At 36.2% G+C, this 24242-nt stretch overlaps 1 protein-coding gene across 1 annotated transcript in view; it reads left to right on the top strand.

Moving 5' to 3' along the window:
* The window catches only part of LRRC7 (leucine rich repeat containing 7), a 390782-nt gene that overhangs the window by 346211 nt on the left and 20329 nt on the right, over window positions 1–24242 (top strand). Inside the window, exon 23 of the mRNA XM_018045424.1 lies at window positions 4574–4666. Coding sequence (XP_017900913.1) covers window positions 4574–4666 — 93 coding nt within the window. The remainder of the gene's footprint in view (window positions 1–4573; window positions 4667–24242) is intronic.

The raw sequence follows: 24242 nt of genomic DNA on the forward strand, positions 1-24242 counted from the left end.
CAGATTGAGATATCAACAAGTGGGTAATTGAATATAAACATCTGAAGTACAGAGGAGAGGCCAGGGCTAGAGATGAATAAATTTTGGAGTCATCCATCCTGGAGCCGAATGAAACCATATAGGTGTGTGTTGTTTTTCAGTCACTCAGTTGTGTCTGACTCTTTGCAACCCCATGGACTGCAGCACTCCAGGCTTCCCTATTCTTCACTATCTCCCAGAGTTTGCTGACTCATCCATTCAGTCAATGCTGCCATCCAAGTGTGTATGGATACAAAAGAGAAGAGGGTCAAAGTCTGAGCCCTGAATCACTCTATCATTTAAAGGTCATGAACAGAAGAAGAGCCAATAAAGAAATCAAGAAAGAATGGTTAGTTTCTGCTGTACAGTGAAGGGACTAGCCACTCTTTTTTTATTTCTTTATTGGTAGAAAAATAGCTCAAGAGCTTCAGACCCTCTCAGACTTAAAACGAGCAAGATAGAGCAAGATTCTCTTTTCTGAAAATCCCAATAGGCTTCTCATTTCTCCTATTTGATCAGGTTACCTGCCCATCCTATAATAAATGATATTTTTAGGGGATACAGTGCTTTGTTTTAGGTCTAGATAACATGATTCACTGAAAGCATAGAGGCTAAGAATAATGAAGTGGGTGGTTTTCAAAGAGAATTGGAGATGATAGCTGCCAGACAAAGAATGAATGGCTCTTGAGCAGAAAAAACAGCAGGTATCCACTGAAAGCTTCATAAATACACACTGCTAGGAAAGGGAATGGTCTCTAGAACAAAGCACAGTAAGCAAGTTAACTACAGCATCACCGAGTATCTTTCTATAATGCAACTCTCTAATCCTGAATTACACCTCACATACATCCAGGCATGTGCATGTACACACACATGTTGTTCGTATAGATAAACACACAAGGTGCAACAATTTCCTTTATTCTTGTTACTAGGTTTTAGAGCACTGCAAGGCCAAATCAGGTCACTGAATTCCAGAGATTATAGATTATGATTCACAGAGCCTCACTGCTACATAACAGTCCATTTTGTCACAGGCTTCTCCAAGTTATGACCCAGTATTTTAGTTGGAACAAGATCAATATAAACCAGAATTATCAAGTAGTCAAATGATAGAAGCAGACTCCACAAGAAGCAAATGCACCATTTATTGCCAAACTGTTGCCAATATCTTCAGTCAGAAATTTCACTCGTTGATATCAGTAACTTGATAGAAAATAGAAAAGCTGATTTTCACTAAATAAGCTATTTATTAGCCTCCTAGATCTGACCTTTTGCTAGAACACGGCATTTCCTCTTGGCTAAACTTCTTTACTTTCAGACTGCTTCTTGACGTATTCTTTGCTCTTACATTTCATGGCCCCTTTGGGCCTTAGCAGACAGGTGGAACTCCTTATATGTGAGATGCGTACTGTCTCTGACATGCTTTATGGGACACAACAGCCGCACACAACCTATTAACCATAGCACAGCATGCCCAAGAGGAGTCTAGCTTCAGATCAGAATGTATGGCTGTTTGTCACATTTATAAAACCACAGTGGCATCTTTGTTATTTCTATTATTTAAAAAATATATTGAAGCAGTTCTTCATATACCTGGCACATATGAAATTTGTTTTCCTTAGATTTTTAGTTCCTTCCAGATTGACACTATAAAATAGATAGAGTCACTACAGGAGAATAGCTGAAAAGTGTTCTCAGCAGTTTACTTTGTAAATAAAATCTGTTACATATGTTTCCTTTCAGTTTTTATAGTGGTCTGGAGAAAGCCGGAAGTGTGCATACCTTCCACATATTGCATTGTAAAACATAAAATTTTCACATTAGAAAAATACAACCCCAATTTTAAATAATTTAATTGGAAATACACAGAAATACTGGAAAATATAAAGGTAAAATATTTAAGTTATGTTTAGTTCCTTTCTTCTCATTTTCTAATTAGTGACAAATAACAAAAAAGGACTCCTAAGTGAAATGGTATGTTGGATAAATCTAAAATATTCCTTCAAGCTACATCAAATGTTATATGTTCATGTTGATAAGACAGTGAGCCATTTAAATACAAAACTATTCAAAATCGTAGTTTCTACCACCATTTGATAACTAGTTTTAACAAATCTAGATCAACTAAAGGAAAGTTTTAATTAAGCCTATCTTTAAAATAAAACATAGAGTACTTATGATAATTGCAGTTACTCATCATTTAGAAACTGTTCATTAATGACTTCACCATAAAAATCACATTAGTGGATAGTTTTTTGTTCTTGTGCTGCAAGTGAACTGCATATAATAGTTAACCATTGTATTTACTGTTAAAGAATATGACAGTGAATTAAGGATAATCTCATTAAATGGCCAGTTCCCATTTAATGAGAAATGATGGGAACAAATTGATCCAGTTCCCATCAACTCACAATATATGCTAATTAAGTCAGGAATAGGACTCAAGTTTGCCTTGAACTGTCTAAGAGGTAAGGATTAAATGTACCTTAAAAATAAAGAGGTAGAGAACATTTTGGGCATTTGCATTTGCCTGTAAGCAAATTAACAGGCTAAGAAGTGTTGCTGGAGAAAACATTAAGCTGATGTTTCAAATCATCTTAAAGAACATTTCCAGTATGATGGAGGTTGTGGCTCAATAGCTAAGTCGTGTCCTACTCTTTCACAACGCCATGGACTGTAGCCTGCCAGACTCCTCTGTCCATGGGATTTCCCAGGCAAGAATACTGGAGTGGGTTGCCATTTCCTTCTCCAGGGGATCTTCCCAAGCCAGGAATCAAACCTGCGTCACCTGCATTGCAGGCAGTCTCCTGCACTGAAGGCAGATTCTTCACCACTGAGCCACCAGGGAAGCCCTTCCAGTATGTATTTATATAAATACAAAATATATTCTAATGTATTTTTAAATTTTTTTAAACTCTTTTTTAACCTTTTGCCTGCTAATCTCTGGTAATACTTGGTTCATCCTAGTTTCAGTCCTTGTTCAGTAGATTAAAGTTATAAAAGTTTTTTTCCCATTATGTAATCAAATTATATGCTACCTCTGGGGTTCCCAAGTCTTTCAGTCATCTGGGGTCACCCTGTCCCACTTCAGATGGAAAACTAGCATTTTCTCACAGACCCCCACACACATCCCCAGCTCTGAATCATCAAGAATTCCTAGGTTTTTTATAGTTTCTCTGGGCAGTGGTCGTCAGTCTTTTTGATACCAGGAACCGGTTTTGTGGAAGGCAGTTTTTCCATAGACAGGGTGGAGGGAGGGCAAGATTACTTAAGAATGATTTAAGCGCATTACTTTTATTGTGCTCCTTATTTCCATTATTATTAATCAGTTACACCTCAGATCATCAAGCATTAGATCCTGGAGGTTGGGGACCCTTGCCCTAGCTCAATGTTGGCACTGATGTTCCTTCCAACTTTTATATGGCTGTTACCTTTTCTGCCTCCTTACCCCAAGCTGGACCTACTTCTAATGCCATCATTTCATTGGAAAGCATAGGGCTCTGATGTTTAACAGATCTCATTTATGATTTGGGGCTTCGGGAGGTAACAGAGCACAGAATACTAGAATATTAGCCTTCACAGTCCTAAATATTTACTGACTCTTCTCTATCACAAACAATTCCTCCATATTTTTGATCTCTTTCTTTTTTCAGTCTTTTCCTCTTTCCTTTAAGACCTGTTAACTGTCTCTTCAGGAGCTGCTGCCAAAACCCTGAACTGTTTTCAGAGTCTTCCTTTTCTCTTTTCTTTCGCCTTCACTCAAACTGTGGCTAAAACTTCACCCCTTTCTCAAATTAAAGCCTCTGCTGTATCTAAACAATAGAATTATCTACCCAGGAGATGAATTGTTCTATTCTCCAAGAAAACAATAGCAACTAATTTAAATTACGTAGTCATCTTTTCCCTCACTCTACATTTGCAAATTTACAGCTCTTTCTAATTAGTCAGAATATATGTGCATTTAAAGTAGATAATTAAAATAATGCAATTGTTATTGCTAAAAGATTTTTAAGTTTTACAAACTGCTAATCAAAATTTAGTCCTGCACATGGTAATGAATGAATACTTACTCATGTCTGCTTGCTCAGGTAATTTTAAGTTAATTCCTATCATAGTTGATGCCTATAGAAACACTGTTGCTGAAGCTGAAACTCCAATACTCTGGCCACCTGATGTGAAGAGCCAACTCCCTGGAAAAGACCCTGATGCTGGGAAAGATTGAAGGCAAAAGGAGAACAGAGGATGAGATGGTTAGACAGCATCACTAACACAATGGACATGAATTTGAGCAAACTCCAAGAGATAGTGGAGGACAGAAGAGCCTGATGTGCTGCAGTTCACTGGCCTACAGAGTCGGACATGACTTAGCAACTGAACATCACCACCAGAGAAATACTATTTTGTCAGAGTTTATACTGTCTTTTGTGTACCAAGTTAACATAGGCTAACCCTGAGAACTTAAGTGAAATATGAATCTTTTCTAGTAGGATACAATTATTTGAAGATATTTAGCTTTACATGTATTTGATTACTTTTTTTATCTTTTTTTACATAGTTTTGTGTAAGAATAGAAAAGAATCCTGGCCTTGGATTTAGTATCAGTGGTGGAATTAGTGGACAAGGAAATCCATTTAAACCTTCTGACAAGGTAAGAAGTGAATTCCTTATTGACAATTGTAATTAGTAAAACACTGTACTGTGGCAAAAAAAAAAAAGATTTTTAAAAATTTTTGATTTTACTGTGCTTTGATAAGCAAGCTAACTATGAAACCAGTTAGAAACTTTCTCAGCAAGGGGAAAAAGAATTGACTGCAGTGATTGACAAATCCTACAAATAAGAAGAAATAAATTTAAGCATGCTCTTTGAAAAGGAAGTTCTTTGTTTTTTACTTTTTGTTTTGTTCACCATTGTATATATCTGTAAAGGAAGTTGTTTCCAAAAGTCGTAAATCACTTATTTGAGAAGATGTTTTCTCATAGTAACAGAATGAATAAATACTGATTCAACACCAGGGCCAGTTAATTGACATCTTTATATTTAATCCATCATATTTGTAAAGTATTTCACTGATAGGATTGTAGAACTAAAAGCCCAGAGAAAAGAGATATCCTGTGAGAACATCAGTTGGCCATGGCAGAGGGATCGGGTCCTCCTCTCATGGTTACCCCTGTGTGCCAAACCATGGGTAAAGGTTCACCTCCTTCCCCAACTCTACCCTCAACCATTGCTGGATATCCACCATGCTGCTCATGCTCACAATTGGCCTGTCTGATCCCACTGAAGAACACTTGCCTTGTTTATTCAAAAAAGTGTACCCTGGGCTGCATAATCTGCCCTCTGCCATCAGTGTTTTAATACTCTCAGCTTCGAAACAATTAGTAATTATAATTTGATGGTAATTGAAACTGTCTGCTTTTGACCTCATCAAATTTAACTGCATTAAGCAACATCATAAAACTTTGGGTGAGGAAGAAAGACAGAAATTACATATAAGTAAAACCTCTACAAGCTCTTGACTTACTTCTGAGTCACATGCGGGTATAGACCTTTTCAATGTGCCGCTGTTATAAAGGTAACCCACATATCAGTTTCTGGTCAAAAAACCTAGTTCTGAAAAAACTTGTATGCCCCTACTCTGGAGATTTCCAAAGCCTTTAATCCCTTATTTTCCTCACTTCTTCCCATTCTTTTTGTCTCCTACTATCTATTATGCCCTTCTTTTTCTTTTTGGAGAAGAAGAAAGGAAGAGTTTAGACCAAGAGGAAGAATTATTCTTACTGTACATATTATATTAGGATGGAAGGGAAAGAAATCCCCAGTGTCCATAAATAAGAATTTCTTTGATTAAGTAATTGGAACAGGTATTTTCATATAAGGACTGTGTATCAAGTAGCCCTATATAAAAGGGGAATTCCAGTTTAAAATGTTTGTATATAAATAACTGCTGCATTTCCTTTTTGAAATGATGTTGAAGATAATTATTGATTTAGTAGAATTTAAATATTTGTGGCTTAGTAGGACCAAGTGTTTACTGAATTTTAATGTTATTAATGTCTTAAGACAAAAAGCATGAAAATGCAAAATCATCAGAAACATGATATTTTTAAAAGCCTCAAATCATTGTCTGATTCATCTTGGCCCCTCTTTTTCTCTCTGGTTTTACATCTCCTCCATAAGCTCTTTCAATGAAAAGTTAACCACCTTATCATTCATAAGACAGTTTAAATTCAAAATTCGTTTTCCTCTCCTTTCTCACCAGTGTGTACACTTTTCCACCATATTTTTGGAAAGCACAGGGTACTAGATATTTTTCAATTAAGGATGAACAAATTACTAAGTAGTTGAAATGTCAGAATGCTGTTACTTTTTTACTTTTATTTTTAACTGAAGGGGACAGTAGATGTGAGGCTTTCAAATCATTGCCTGTGATTCTTCCTCTATGAGGAAATATGAACACTTTATAACTATTAATTTAATTTCTCATTTGTAATATGTTAATGACTCTAGTGAGACTGAATTATTTCTATGATCTCATATAATCTATCCATTGAACGATTTCCTCTCAAAAGCATTTTCTTTGCCTGATTACTTTCTAAAACATTTAAAATCTGAAAAGTCTCCATCACTGCAAATTGATCAAATTAATTAAAAATTAATTAATTTTCATTTCTTCTGTAGTTCCAAATCTACAGAAGATTCTCAGATTGCTTTTAATTTATTGACCACATCAATCATATGGTAAATCCTCAGTAAAAAGTGTTGAGGAGATCTAAAGACACTAGCTCTGGACAAAAGAGTTTAATCCTCTCACAAGGAAAAGGATTACTCTCAAAGAAATTCAGTTGCATTTCTTTATCCCCCATGCTCCATTCCTATAGTGGTTGCATAAAATTTAGTGTACAACCCAGTGCCTAAAACCTAAAAGTATCAAACAGCAAGAAAACGAGAATCCAGCTTAAAAATACTCTTCTTGAGAGGTTCCTGGAGCTCCAGTGGTTAGTACTTGGCACTTTCACTGCTGTGGCCCTGGGTTCAATTTCTGGGCAGGAAAATAAGATCGCACAAGCCATGCGGCACAGACAAAATAAAATACTCTTCTCTCCAATGTTAAAGAACAAGTTTCATCATAAATTGGTTAATTTTCAGCTGTGAGGAGAGGTGAGGAGAACCAAATTCAACCGATGTTTTAATTCAGCAGATAGTAACTGGATCAGAGGTTGATGCTTTCTTTATAAGGAGTTCTAGTAAAGTTAGGAAAAAGCTTAAACTTTAATATAATATATACTCTCTTCCAGTAAGAGCTTCCTTAGTGTCTCAAGGATAAAGAAAACACCTGCTAATGCAGGAGACATAAGAGATGTGGGTCCAATCCCTGGGTCGGGAAGATCCCCTGGAGAAGGAAATGGCAACCCACTCCAGTATTCTTGCCTGAAAAAGTCCATGGACAGAGGAGCTTGGCAGGCTACAGTCCATGCAGTCACAAAGAGTCGGACACAACTTAGCAACTGAAAAACAACTCTTTTAATGAACAGTTCATGGATTTAAAATGGTCTTTCAAGCACACTGTATAATTTTACTTACTATTTATGAATGTTCAAGTGTTTGTTTTATAATGTCACTCAAAATTCTAAGTATCCAAGATATCTGAATGTCTTAGAGTCATTGAAGACTTTCTGTACTAAAGCAGCCAATGGAATTGTTCCATTCTCTTTATTACAATTGCTAGAAACCACTGTTTCAGCCAAATGACAATGACCAAAGTGAAATAGCATCCAAACCGATTACGTGGTATACAGCCGGGTAGGAAAAGCATGAAGTAGTCATCCCAAAGGGCTGAGAGGATGGAGCTGAGGCAAAAGTGAGTTGTGTTGTTCAGTCTATCAGAAGTTCCAATTTAGATTCTGTTCCAATTTAGATATTGCAGAAAAACCCTTGCTACAGCTCAAAAGTTAACTGAGGTTTTAGAGAGAATTGAGGATCAAGCCAGATACGAAGACTGTACCAGATTGTACCAGACTTTGAGAGCTGAGAACAGCATCTGGTCTTGCAAATGTAACTCCTCTCAAAGACCTCAGGGTAGTCTGAATCAACTATGGTCTCCTTGGATTAAACGGATGGAGCATGATTAGTCAGTCCTACAGTTCATATCATTGTCAGAACAGTGGCGAACAGAACAACTACTCACAGTTGAACAACCCAACTCACTCATCATGGAGTTCATTATTTTAAGTTCACTGCCAGGTGAAAGCTGCTTTTGCATACTTGTAAAGAGAAAACTGTAGAAAACCAGATAAAAAATGACCTTATGTAGTGCTTGCCTTTGCCCTCTCAGTGAAGTGGATGGAGCCATTATCTGATTTATTATTATAGAGGAACATTGCTATCAAGATGGCAAGATACTCTACAGAGATAAAAGATTTTGATGTAACAAATCTGATAATAATAATAAAAATATATAGACTTTTATTGAGTATCTATAATGTGTTAATCACTATATTTGGCTCTTTAAATACATGAACTGATCTGATCTTCATAACCACTTATGTTAGTTGAATACTATCATTCCTCATTTTGTGGAATGGCCCAGAGGGGTTAATTAAGTTGCCCAGGGCCATTTAGCTGATCTGTGGCAGACAAGATTGGAACCAGATTGATCTGATTCCAAATCCTTTTCTCTTAATAAGCACACCTCTATCTGCAAATACCACTTAGCAGAACATGTGACAAATTTATACCTTGTAGAGTTGAGACTAATATAATAATCTAATATTGAAGGTGTTACAGAACACTCTAATTAGTTATAGCCTTGATATTTGCTTCAACAAATCCTCAAAAAGTCAGCATATTTTCTCTATTGAACTTAGATAATTAGAAGCATGTGTACAGCATACAGTACACATTGGATTGCTAAGCATTTGTATAATTTTTGGACTAAGGTATTATTACAGTGGAGATTGTGCCAATGGAGCAAACCACAATAATCTTTCCCTATTTAAGTGTTCATAAAATAATAACTCATGATTGTAAAATTTAAGATACCAATACAGTTTCCATGAGATGTTGTTGGGAAGAGATTGGATTAATGAATGATTGATATCATGTTGTGTGACTTCATAAGGCAGCCCAAGACTCTGAAAATAAATAAATTTTTAATGTTGTATTCACATAGCTCCTCATTAAAGGACTGATATCCCTCCTTGCTTCATTTGCGAAGGATGGACTAAGAAGCTTCTGGATTTTAAAGATATTGAAGGAGATGACAGCCCCTTTCTCTATATGCTGTAGAAGTATAGCACTGAATAATTCCATGAACAATTACCTAGAAACAGGACCAAATGGAAGCTACATTATGCATAACCTCAAATTACATGATAGCAGGAACTACACATACTAGGATATTGAGACCAAAGAATCACTTATTCTCCACAGTTTTATCATAAACACTTATGCTCAGCAGATGCCGGAGACCTTACTTATATTTCCATGAATTTGGACAATCTGCAGGTAAACAGAAGTGATAGAAGAAACAATTCATGTTCTTTCTTAAATGCCTTAATTTGCCCATGGTTTAGGTAAAATCCCAAGCCAAAGAAGAATATTAGAGGCATGTCAACTGTAAGATTCTATAATCACCAATAAACTCAAAAGGTTCTGGAATTTCAGAATAAATTACTGTGCTTAATTGTACATAAATTTTAAAAGATCAATTCCAGATGCCAAACAGCCTGCAGCCAGATGTAGGTCCCTCCTATTTACACACCACCTTCCACCCCTAGAAAAAAAGTTGTATGGAGATGGGCATTACAGCAAATAGAAGTTTTTTTTTAATTAAGAAAAGAAGAAAAGTTAGTTGTGCAAATCCAAAGCATTTCTTTGATACCTTTATTGGAGATAATAATACTCAGAGGCATGCTTGGCAGTAGCAAGTTCGGAAACATACAAGAAAAATTTTTCAGGTTTGTTCAGTCTCATGACACTGGTGGATCACAAACAAAAAGTTGCAAAGATCTGTTCTCGACTTATGAAAAAAGTACATATCATAAACCTATTTACTGACATGTATTCTCCATGGATATAAAAATCAAGAATAGCAAACACATTTATCTAGAACTCCACACAGCATATGATTTATATTTACTACATAAATATTAAACTACATGCAATATTTCCTTAATTTTTTATAACTCCTAAAGATGATTTATTTTATATATTTCTAAATTAATTTTATAATATAACATATGTCTGTTCCATCCTTAATTCTACTTTGAGTGCTTATGTAATACAAAGTAATGTGGAGAACCTATTAATTGTGTGAAAATAACAAGAAAGAAATAGATAAAATATAAATAGATAAAGAAATAGATAAAATATAAATATGTGTAACTTTTATATAAAGCTGAATTTTTAAAAACAAATAACAAGCATAAATTATTGTACTACTTGATTATCCCAGCTGCATCTTAGTCACATTGGAGTTTGAGATTTAGAATACCATTTGGTTGTTTAAGGACATTAAAAGCAAGGATTTTTTTTTACTAAAAATGCATTTTTGCCTATTTTGTTCTTTGTCTTATATGTTGAAAAGACCCTAAATCTATTCAGAAATATTAATAGAAATGCAGTCTTCACAATTTCCTTTTAATAGGATTCTACAAGTATGATCACCTATATGAGGTCTTTTAAGAAGGCTCCATGGCTTCTCTGGTGGCTCAGACAGTAAAGAATCTGTCTGCAATGCGGGAGACCTGAATTTGATCCCTGGGTCAGGAAGATCCCCTGGAAGGAGGAAATGGCAACCCACTCTAGTATTCTTGCCTGGAGATTTCCATGGAGAGAGGAGTCTGGTGGGATACTGCCCATGGAGTCTCAAAGAGGTGGACACAACTGGGAGACTAACACTCACTCAAGAAGTTGTGGCAGTGTCCTTTAGCCAATTCGATGATTTTATTATCAAGACATTATGTTATAAAAAAGAGATATAGGATTTCAGCTTGCAAAGGGATGTAATAAAACATAAAAACACAGACATGATTCTTTAAGAAAATATCATTCTATTTTACATATGAAAAAATAAGGTGATTTAAAAGAACCATTTCAAATAAGAACATTGATTGGGACATTTTAATTCAATGGTATATTTAGAAAAACACTTGAATTGAGATTGCTATCACTTTGTGATATTTTTTAACAATCAGTAAAATATTTTTCAGTAAAATTGAAGTCCAAGTACATAACCAGTTATATTAGTTGCTAGAGTTAAATGTTATCTATGTTTTGTCTGCTGCATAATGTCAGCTATTTAGCATGGAACAAAATATACTCACTAAGGAGACAGAAATGGTATGGGAAAGGACTTGAGACTTTTTAAGTTTGTTTCAATTTTTGGAAAAACATCAGAGACTTTTCAATAAAAATATGAAAACACTTAAAATTAGTTCATAAATAATATCTTATGTAATAACTAATAAGAATTAACAGGTCCATCAATTAGAGAAAGCTCATTACTGAGGGTTCAAAAGATCTTTGAGAAATGTGTGAAATCTTTCATATCCCATTTATAAATATACACTACAAGCTGTAAATGGTATTCCAGGGACTCCCATAGTATTTCTAATTTCTGCTTGAAGATGTTATAACTAACTAGAATCTTAAAAATATTATGAAGTCAGATTAATAGAAATAAAAACAAAGTAAAAAGTAATCTTCCATGTCTCTTCCTGTAGCAATATTGTTTAACTTTTAAAAATTTACCCATCTAACATTTGAGATGTATCTCAATAGCATGTATTTAATAACAGTATTATCCATGTTTCCTCCAATCCACCCCCAAAGTTGCTATATGCACTGATACTGGCCTGATACTGGCTTCCAAAGAATCTGCTGCTACTGCCAAGTTGCTTCAGTCGTGTCCGACTCTGTGTGACCCCATAGATGGCAGCCCACTAGGCTCCCCTGTCCCTGGGATTCTCCAGGAAAGAACACAGGAGTGGGTTGCCATTGCCTTCTCCAAAGCATGAAAGTGAAAAGTGAAGTCACTCAGTCGTATCCGACCCTCAGCGACCCCATGGACTGCAGCCTACCAGCTTCCTCTGTCCATGGGATTTTCCAGGCAAGAGTACTGGAGTGGGGTGCCATTGCCTTCTCCCTCTAAAGAATCACTAGTAAGCAAAATATAGAATCTGCATATAACTTCCAGGCAAGAAAATACTGCAGAACTTTAATTTTTGTAGTTTATATTTTTCTAAAATCAGATCCTCAAGATGAAGAACCAGAGATGGAGATTTTTGTGCAAGTTAATTGAAGAATTGCTGTTAGGTGAAATCTATATGAGAATGAGGGATGCAGTAGGGCAGGTGAAGAAACCAGGCAAAGATATGGATTTAGTGGAAATTTTAATTAAATTTTAAAAATTGAATTTAAAAAATAGGGTACCACAGAGTTGTCTCACCCTAAGGAAGGAAACAGCCTTTTGTATCATGGTACCAGTCATTGAGGGCTTCATAAGTGGCTCAGTGGTAAAGAATCTGCCTGCCAATGCAAGAGATGTTGGTTTGATCCCTGGGTCAGGAAGATCCCTGGGTCGGGAAGATCCCTGGGTCGAGAAGGAAATGGCAACCCACTCCAGTGTTCTTGCCTGGGAAATCCTATGGACAGAGGAGCCTAGCAGGCTACCGTCCATGGGGCTGCAAAAGAGCCAAACACAACTTAGCGACTAAACAGCATCATCAGTCATTGACTACGTGGGAAGGAGCGTGACCTACCCAGCATTTCTCAGTAAGGAAGCTCCAGGCTGAGGGTAATTTTCAAAAGAAGTGTTAGACGTGAGCTGTCAGCAGCATCTGCAGAGTGAGAGCACCAACCTGATCAAGGGAATCTGGGCAGATCCCCAAAAATGTCCATTATACCATTATGAAAATAATGGATGTTTTTCATCTTTCAAACTGAAAGTACTTCAGTACCAGTAATTCTGATATGCTTTAATCTATGAGAATTACTTCCCTAGAGCCTGAGTGCTTTCAACCATGGCATCTGAGAGGGATTGCCAAAGCAACTGATACTTCAATATGGATCTTGAAATTTGTTGTGTTGTATCTTTTCAACAAGACCTATTAAATCTGCTTTTAAATCCTTGTAATTTTTCTGATTAATCTTTAAAAAAAAAAAAAGACTGCTATATCCCACATTTATAGTCTTAGCCTCTCTAAGAGATAGTAATCACTAACTGAGCCAAATCTCTGTTCTTTGATAGCTAAAGAAAGTGGTTCACAAAATAATATTGATCACAAGGAGCAGGGAAATTTGGTGTGAGCACACTTAGGTGGAAAAAAAAATCAGGTAGCAATAGGTACGATCAAAGAAATCTAAAACAACTAAAAAGAAAACCCTAGTAACTGCAAAACACTTTTATTGTGTCATTTTTCTCTTTTGGGTGTGTAAAGAAAATCATGAGAACACAAAGAGTTGACTCTTAAGTTCTGTAAGTTCCAACTTAAGTTTTCCCTAAGATCTTTTGAATGAGTTGAAAGAAAGCCATAAAGAGATGAGAATAGATTTCCAGACACCAAGTTAACCTGAAGGCCCCAGAACTCTGCTGGAAAGTTGGACTACTAGATCAGAATTTTTAGATTGTGTTATTTTAACATGTATATATATAAATACATGTATAAATATATATATACACACACACATATGTAAGTACGTATATTTTCAAAATATATATTATGGGGTTTGGGGGTCTATTGCTTTTGTTTTCTGGCTGTGGTGGGTCTTCATCACTACACACGGGCTTTTCTCTAGTTGCTGCAAGTGGGCGCTACTCTCTAGCTGCAGTGCTCAGGATTCTCACTGCAGTAGCTTCTCTATGGCAGAGCACAGGCTCTAGGCATGTGGGCTTCAGTGGTTGCAATGCGTGGGCTCAGGAGTTGTGTCTCACAGGCTTAGTTGCTCTGCAGCATGTGGAATCTTCCCAGACCAGGAATCAAACCAGTGTCCCTTCCATTGAAAGGTGGATTCTTGACCACTGGACTACCAGAGAAGCCCCCAAAATATATAAATTGTTAATAAACCCACAGTTACATTAAGCAGTGAGCACATAATAACAGTTTAGGATTACTGCATAAGGTACAAAATTACTAGTAAGATTTTATTTAATTTGCTATCATCTTTATAATATAATTAGCATAGCTATACATGGTCTTGCGGAGAAGGCGATGGCACCCCATTCCAGTACTCTTGCCTGGAAAATCCCATGGACAGAGGAGCCTGGTAGGCTGCGGTCCATGGGGTCACGAAGAGTCAAACACGACTGAGTGACTTCCCTTTCACTTTTCACTTTCATGCATTGGAGAAGGAAATGGCAACCCACTCGTGTTCTTGCCTGGAGGATCCCAGGGACGGGGGAGCCTGGTGGGCTGCCGTCTCTGGGGTCACACAGAGTCGGACATGACTGAAGTGACTTAGCAGCAGCAGCATACATGGTCTTAGTAACCAATTCTATTTTTAAATATAAAGGAGTAGAAATTATTTCCCATATTTGAAACCTACTGGGTCAAACCCCATCACCATACACAAACCACATTCCAATAACAAGGCACTATCATTTAACCTCCAAGGACATTTATTAATAGAAAATAGGAAGTGTTGGACTATACATTAAAATGATTAAAGAGAATCATATCTTAAATTTGTGTTTCTCCTTGTTTATTGAGCTATACCAAGATTTATTTTTTATTGAGAGGAAAATCATTTATTCATCCTGTCCTCTACTTTTTAAATATGGTTTCTACCTCGACTCTGAATGACTAATTTAGTAGGATACCTCCACTAAGGTACAAGATTTGCTTATTCCTATACTGCAAGAAAACCCTATAGTATGCTGGGTTTTGTATTACTTGCACACACCAGCTGGGAGCAGCTTCAGTTCTCTGAAGGTGTCCGTCTCTGAGCCACAATGTGAGGGTCGCCAAAGAGACAAACAGTTGAGAGCCACTTTCACTTAGGTATCTTCTGCTGATTGTGAACTAGCGCATTCTCAGGGCTTTTACTCTGGGCAACATAGTCATCCTTTTAAATCATAATTAACTTAAAAATATACAACAAAATTCTAACCAGTAGGTTTAAACTTTGAATTTTTAAAAAGTAAACACATATTACTTACAGTCTTCAAACTTCACACATTTGTTATTTTTACATGATCTTTATTACCAGGATAACTTGAAATAAAAAGGCTCTTAAGCATTTGTTGTATATTTTTAAATGCTTTTCATCTTTCATGGTTTACATACTTTTTGCAAACCAGCTAAGCTTTTCCTGGAGAAGGAAATGGAAACCCACTCTAGTATTTTTGCCTGGAAAATTCCATGGACAGAGGAGCCTAGCAGGCTACAATCCATGGGGTTGCAGAGTCGGGCCCAACTGAGCACACACTGCCTAGTCAGTCTTCTCCTTTATATTAAAGTATCCAATTACATTTATCCAATTACATTTATCCAATTACAGTTGTGACTTGAGTTGTATCTTTCAGGAATGTTGAAGTTTTGTACATATTTTATAATTACTAAAACTGGTGTTTTCTTTGCACAAAAAATAATAAATACAATCATAATACAGTCTTAGTCTCAGATGTGTACAACTGCAGTCTTTTTACTTAACTTAAACCTCAGAAAAATTATACAGGTAATAAATGAAAACATTGTCACTATAAAAATTAAATAATATAGAAATATAGAGACTAAAAAGTAATTTTTTTAAGAAAAGAAACTTCCTTTTCTCTCTACCTCACACTGCCAATGCACAGCCATGGCTAAGAGCCACTTTGTCAGTCAGTGTATCAGAAATCCACAACTGTAGAGCTTCCGAGACATTTGTCACTGGCCTTTTGACCTCCTGATTTCACTGCCAGCTCTAAGCAATACTCCAGCATGGTCTACTCTACATAAAGCCATATTTTATATAAAAGAATCATAGTTTGACTGAATGTAGCTCACAAGAGAACTATTTTTCACTTTAGAAACCTTATTTTAGCATAAGTGACAAAAAAGACTTCACTGAATTTTTCACTTCTCAATCCACTATTTTGAAATGGTATAGTGTCAAAAAATTTGACAATTGAAGGGGCTTTGGGGAAGCTTGCAGGGATGATAATCAGAAAGCCGATTATTGATACTATTTTAGGAATAACTAAGAAGGAGAATCCACAGCCACCTACAGTTACTCACTCTTGGTTTTAATGGCTTCTACTATTTTATGCTATACATAAAGCTGAGAAGAAAAGCGAGTAGGAGCTCTGACAGAATCAGTAAACTGTATGAAACTCAGCAACCAACTACTCACCGCAAGTTAAGGTCTCATATTAAATACAGGCTTTAAAGTTTAAAGAAGTCATAAAATAAAAGAAATGGAAAATATTTCACCTGTTTTTCCCAAATAGGCAAGGAATCTGGAAAAATAGTATGTAAAGGAGTGTGCTCTCTTAAAAGAAAATGTGAAAATCAAATGAAAGAAGATTCTTTTTTTAAGCTTAAGAATTTTACCAAGAAATAAACAGAAATAAAAAGATAGTTTAAGTCACAACAGAGAGACTCCCAGAGATTTTTAATTTTTAGGTAATAATTGGAATATTGTAACAATCAATTAAAGAAAAATTACGATTATAATTCCTACAGGAATACCTCCAGGATATTAAAGTTTGGTTCCAGACCACTGCAATAAAATGAATATTGCAATGAAGCAAGCCCCACAGATTTTTAGGTTTCTAAATACCTTTAAAAGTTATGTTTATACTGTAATGTATTCTTTTACATTATAAAATGTAAAAATGTGGAGAAGGCAATGGCAACCCACTCCAGTACTCTTGCCTGGAAAATCCCATGGAAGGGGGAACCTGGTAGGCTGCAGTCCATGGGGTCGCAAAGAGTCGGACACAACTGAGCGACTTCCCTTTCACTTTTCACTTTCATGCATTGGAGAAGGAAATGGCAACCCACTCCAGTGTTCTTGCCTGGAGAATCCCAGAGACGGGGGAGCCTGGTGGGCTGCCGTCTATGGGGTCACACAGAGTCGGACACGACTGAAGTGACTTAGCAGCAGCAGTATTCTTTTAAGTGTGCAATAGCATTATGTCTAAAAATAATATAGATGCCTTAATTCAAAAATACTTTATTGCCAGGGGATTCCCTGGTGGCTCAGATGGTAAAAATACTTTTATTGCCTTTTTTTTTAATAGTGAGTGAAGAGATGGAGTAGGAGGTTGGAGTTAGCAGATGCAAGCTTTTATGTATAGAATGGATAAACAAGGTCCTGCTGTATAGCACAGGGAACTATATTCAATATCTCATGATAAACCATAACGCAAAAGCATATTTTTAAAAAAGAATATATATATATATATATAAACTGAATCACTTTGTTGTATGGTAGTAATTGACATAGCATTGTAAATCAACTGTACTTCAATCAAAAAATTTAAAAATATTGCTAAAAATGCTATTATCTAAGTCTTCAGTGAGTAACATCAATTATCACTGATCACAGACCACAAACAGAATAATAATATTGCAAGACTTACCAAAATGTGACACAGAAACATTGAAGTTAGCAGATGCTGTTGGAAAAATGGCACCAGCAGACTTGCTTGACAGAAAGTTGCCACAAACCTTCAATTTGTTTAAAAAAAAAATGCAGATCTGCAAAGTGCAGTAAAGTGAAGCACAGTAAAACAAGGTATGCCTATATAAAGCAGGCAGAGCCAGACAGAATTTTAACTCTTATATTCAGATTCCCCAAAAGAGAATATTGCATGATAATCAGCATCAAACTATTAAAAAAATTCAATTTTTTAGTAGCCAATTTGTCGTGTCTAACAGGAATCGCAGATAAAAGGAAATCAAATTTTGGGTTGCTTTTATCAAGTCATAAGGGCAGTATCTTGAAAACTGTGTATCTATATACATTTTTCTTTTTGGCTACTAAATAAATCTTACAGTGACATAAAAGAATGATGCAAATGTATTTTTTTCTGTTAGGATTGCTCCATTATATTGTTACTAAGATATCTATAATCACATAACCAGGTTCTATGGGCTTTAATAGTCTCCTGTTGCACCAATTGATTATTAATAAATATGTGATTTTTATGTTAATATTTCTTTATATAAAAGTTCATGAAAGAGAGTTTTGAATTTCTTTAAAATCTGTGGATAAGATTTTAGTGACATTTTTAGAGGACTTTGGTCAGTTGTATAATTTGTAATCTCTGTCTTTTGAGGCTCAATTATTTTAGGTTTCTAAAGCAACTCTTCTTTCTGTTCATTTTTTATGGATTTCATATTCATTTTTTGTCAGCTAGAGTTCAGTCATACATTGAAGCATCATGTTCAGCTCCCAATGCCCTCTTTTATCTTTTTTTCTTTCCTTTCCTTCCCTCTCTTCTCTTTCTCTCTCCTCTTCTTTAGTTTCTAATGATCCCTGGGTAAATCTCTTCTCTTGCTGCATACAAAGTCTTCAATTGTTAAGCTAGGAAACTGTTCAGAGCTCAAGATTTGACTTTCAGCAATTAACCTTACAATATTTTTTTTTCACACTTTCGACTCATAGAGTAAAACTATTGATAGCATCTTTATTCTTGATGTGTCAAGTGGTCTAATAATCACAGGGATTAAGTAAATGCAGTCTACTGTGTATTTGTCATGCTGCGCCTTTGAGCCACATCATAGCTTAATACTAACATTGCCCAATTTATGAAAAAAATATTTGCCAATATTTGACCCTCAAAAAAGTTACACCTTACAAGCTATTGAATCAATGGCTAAGTTTACTATTTCTATGAGTCATTTTTTCCTCTAGAAACACTCTCTGAACTTTTATAGTTATATGAAACCATAAAATATCATATTTTATAATACATAACCAATATGTTATAAATTATACTTGCAATCATATGCAATTTTTTTCTGACATATGGCCTTCCTAGAAACCAATTTCTTAGCATCACCTAGAGACAAGTCTTTTTCAGAATTTTAAAGAAAAGTATATTTTACAAACTGATGTTGCAGTTCCCTTAAGACAAGTTCTATTTTGGTGTCTACGTTTACAATAGCTGAGACTGTCACAGTCATTCACCTTCATCATTAAACAGTCATATAAAGTTCCTTTCTCCTCTAAAGTTAGAATGTTAAATGTTTGCCTTGTAGACTCACTTCCTGAGCCCTTCAAGGTTTATGTCCAGTGGTGTGCAGGCTAGGTAACCAATAAGACAAGGTCAGATCGTAACACTATGAAGAACCTTCCATACCCATCTTTTTTTCAAAACTACTTGTGAAAAGCAAAACTTTTTAAAAGCCCATAATGGGTACTTTTGGAAAAACCATTTATAAACTTATATGAAAACTGGTTCAAAAACTGGGGTAGAAATATGAAATGGTAACAGGTCATGCCTATTTGCAGCACATGGCCAACGCTCTCTGGATTAGCTTTGGTTCAAAACTGGGAGGGTTCCTCTGTGATCCCTGAGTCCACTGAATCTGTGTCTGTCTCAAACACACTTAGATATTGGTGTTTGATAGGAGAAAAGACTTCTTTGTAAAGGACTGAGATACTGTTGGAGAAGACAATGGCAACCTACTCCAGTACTCTTACCTGGAAAATCCCATGGATAGAGGGTAGGCTGGTAGGCTGTAGTCCATGGGGTTGCTAAATCGGACACAACTGAGCGACTTCACTTTCACTTTTATGCATTGGAGAAGGAAATGGCAGCCCACTCCAGTGTTCTTGCCTGGAGAATCCTAGGGACTGGGGAGCCTGGTGGGCTGCCATCTATGGGGTTGCACAGAGTTGGACATGACTGAAGTGATGCAGCAGCAGCAGCAGCAGCAGCGATACTGTTGCTCTGCTGCAAGAAGCCCTCTAGAGGTGGTGCTGAGGAAAGACCACTGAACTGCTAAAAAACATGAGCTGAACATGAGGTGCAAAATATTAGAAAAACATACTCAGATAAGCCATTAGCCAATAACTAGACTCGGCCATTGTTGCAGATCCGATGCTCTACTGACTTGGAGCGACCAAAGGAGATAACCTCTAAGTGTTCTTAAGGACCATCAGAAAACCCTCTTGTTGGGACCTATGTCCACTATTAAGAGTAAAACAATAGTTGGAGCCATTATAGCTGAGAGCCACCACTAGGAAACCACAGATGATATAGGAAAGACTTTCCAGCCCTCTTGCCATCCCCTTCCCGAAATAAAGATGGCATTCAGTATGGGGTCAATAAATGTTGTTGTATACCCTCTTATCAGTTGGGAATTCGAGGGAAAGATAACAAATGTTGGTCTTTCAGTACACTCCAAGACTAAGAGTAAAGGAGAATTTCCTGTCAGTAAATCCTGTACAGTTGGGAGACTCAGAAGTCTCTTAAAGTGGGCTTTGCTGGATAAAAAGACACTGGGTTGTAGCTCAGTCTTCAAATTTTCAATAATTATAACAACATTTATTGACCCCATACTGAATGCCATCCACTGCTCTAAGTGTTTTATATATATATTCACTCACTTAATCTAGTAACTATGAGGTATAAACCACTATTACGGGCTTCCTTGGTGGCCCAGAGAGTAAAGAATCTGCCCACAAGGCAGGAGACCCAGGTTCAATTCCTGGCTTGGGAAAATCCCCTGGAGAAAGGAATGGCTACCCACTCCAGTATTCTTGCCTGGAGAATTCCATGGACAGAGGAGCCTGGCCAGCAATGGGTCGCAAAGAGTTGGACACAATTGAAAACACACACCTGCAGGCCAACACCTTTGTTGCAGCCCACTGAGAACTGAGTTAAATGGCTAACCTAAAGAACTGTCAGATAATAAATTTGTGATGTTTAGAGCCACTAAGTTTGTGATAACTTATTATAGTAACAGCAAAGAAACCTAATACACACTACTCATTGAAAAACAGTTACTGAGATATTTTCCTTATTTGGGCAAAATGGATTTGCTATAGCCTTAGGTATATAGGTTGTTTCACTAGTTTGGAGGTATTGCATGATAGTCTGATCCACATTTAGCACTCTGCTAAGTGTTACAAGAAATAAATATTTTAAGATCTTGTCCAGAGAATTATAAAATTGGTCATATGCCATGATTTGGATCTTTGATACATACAAGATGGCTTACTGCACTTGGAATTCAGGAGATGGCTCTTTACCAGTCAGTGGGAAGTTATTACTCTAATTTTAACAATACAAATAGTTTGGTGATTCCTCACCAATATCTGTCAGTGTCAAAGTATTCTTTGAAATCTCAGAATATAATGAATTTGTTGAAAGGGTAACACACTGCTACAAAGAACTTTTTCAAAACAGTGTCAAAGTTTTCATATTTCTCATTTATATTCATCATAACAGAGACCATAAAATGAGCTCAGAATTATTTTGTCTTTTTCATATGACAGTGTTTATATATGTAAATACAGTGGAAAATCAGGGCACTGGCCTTTCCAAGCAGTCTTTGGGGAAACAGTCCACCTCCAAAAATAATGAATGCTACACACCATTATCAAACATGACACTCATTGCCATCTGTTTTGACTAATGAGGCAATATGCAGGCTGATAAAGTGAAAGTGAAGTCGCTCAGTCGTGTCCGACTCTTTGCGACCCCGTGGTCTGTAGCCCACTCGGCTCCTCCGCCCATGGGATTCTCCAGGCAAGGATACTGGAGTGGGTTGCCATTTCCTTCTGCAAGGAATCTTTCCGACCCAGGGATCGAACCCAGGTCTCCCACATTGCAGGCAGACACTTTAACCTCTGAGCCACCAGGATATATGTATATACAGAAAAAAGGAAACTACATCAATGACAGTAGCAATTTCATAGTTGGTAAAAAAAAATTAGTGATTGAAAAGAACTATTAGAGCTTTAGAAAACAGCAATAAATACTTAGGAAGACTCAGGCCACCATAAAAGTAAGCTTCAAAGCAAGTCTTCAGAACAGCGGCTGAGTTATGCAGAGCTTTGTGATGAATGAAATTAAACTTGCCACAGACATGACATTTGGATTCTTCTGGCAGTCCGGTTGTGGGGTGTTGCTGTTCCTCCCAGCATTGCAGATATGATGGTCACAATTTCGCTCCTACAATCTGGATTCACACAAACATTATTAAAACCGTTCCTGTATAATGAGCTGGAAAAAGGCAATCAAAATTAACTAGGGAGCAAAGACTTTGACTGCTGGGACAAAATATAATAGTAAAAGCAGCTTCAGCTTCAGCATCCAGAGATGCAGTGCCTTATTTTAGGCAATAATGTCATTCTGTCTGTTGTACAGTGACCTCAACAGCAAAAAGAGGGGACCACCAAGGGAACTGAGTACTCATACAGTTTCCTGGATTGATGGAGAATGAATTATGTGCTCAGTATGAAAAGGACTGTAAGAATTATATTTGTTTTCACAACCAGTGCCATTCACTGGTCTAGTGGATTAGTCGTTATGTTTTATTTAGCTGTCCCTTTCAAACAACCTGTTTTCTTTTTCATTGTGAACTGAGCATTTGTACAACTGAACTGACCAAAACAACTAGCTGTTTGGACATGGCACTGATTTGTGACAACATAAAGTTTTTAAAGTTTTTATTACTATTTTCTTAAAAAAGTGATACCTTATTTTTCTTACAAGTAGTGTCTAATTATTGTAGAAAAATAAGAAAATTAGAAAGTGCAGATAAGCAAAAATAAAAAGAAAGATATATATATACCCCACTCCAGAACTCTTGCCTGGAAAATTCCATGGACGGGGGAGCCTGGTAGGCTGCAATCCATGGGGTCTCGAACAGTCGGACACGACTGAGCGACTTCCCTTTCACTTTTCACTTTCATGCATTGGAGAAGGAAATGGCAACCCACTCCAGTGTTCTTGCCTGGAGAATCCCCGGGACAGGGGAGCCTGGTGGGCTGCCGTCTATGGGGTCACACAGAGTCGGACACGACTGAAGCGACTTAGCAGCAGCAGCAGCAGCAGCATATATATATATATATGTAAGGGTATACCCCTAAACATAAACAGTGGTTGTGCTAGGTAATATAACATCTATATATATATATGTATTATATGTATGTATATGTATACACACACATACTTACACATATATACAATGTCTCATTACCCAGTACAGCCACTGCTAAGTTTAGGAGTATATCCTTCCAGACACTTTTCCACAAAAATATACATTTAAACATGTTTCATTGAAAATAGTATTATGCCACACATAATGTTTTATAACTTGCTTGTTTTTGCTAAGCACCAGTATACTTCTGTATCTAATGAAGTCCTCACCTAAGGACTTCATTTTAATGACCACATATCATTCTATTATATAGATTTACCATAATTTATTTAATCTATCTCCTATTGTTAGATATTTCGGTGTGGTTTCTAATTTTTATTATTACAAATAATATAATGAACATATTGGTAAATCCTTGCTGCATACTTATCCAGTTATTTCCTTAACCTAAGTTCTAGAAGTCAAATTACTGGTTAAAGTTATGTACTTTTCTAAAAATGTAATGCCTATCTAGAGTTTCATCTTTGAATGGAAAAGAAAATAAGTTAAAATCAGAAGATAAAAATCATTCAAAAGCCTTAATGTCTCATAAAGACCTGAATTGCTAAAGTAAAATACATGGAAATATTTTAATTGGCTCTGCTTGTTAAACCAGTCACATACACACAAAGTTATGGGTTTAAGTGAGTCATTAAGTCTACAGATTAGCAAGAGAGATAATTTTCTGAATAACAGGCAAAGCCATTATAATATTATCTTCTATTAATACTTATTTTAATACAAATTATTTTTAATAATTTAAAAATAATAAGAGCAATATTGATATACAATTCATATAACATAAAATTCACCCTTTTGAAATGTACAGTCAAGTGATTTATAAGTATATCACAGAGTTGTACAATCATCACCACTATCTAATTTCAGAATCCTTTTATTACCTTAAATAAAATCTGTACACATTAACAGTCACTCCTCAGCCCCCTGCTTCCCAGCCTCCAGCAAACACTAATCTGCTTTCTATTTCTATGCATTTGCCTCTTCTTGACATTTCATATAAATGGAATCATACCATATGTGGTCTTTGTGAATGGCTTATTTCACTTAGCATTGTTTTCAAGTTCCTTGATGTCAACACTTCATTTCCTTCCACTGTTGAATAATATTCCACTGAATAT

The sequence above is a fragment of the Capra hircus genome, chromosome 3 (genome assembly GCF_001704415.2).
Source record: "Capra hircus breed San Clemente chromosome 3, ASM170441v1, whole genome shotgun sequence".
Lineage (NCBI taxonomy): Eukaryota > Metazoa > Chordata > Mammalia > Artiodactyla > Bovidae > Capra > Capra hircus.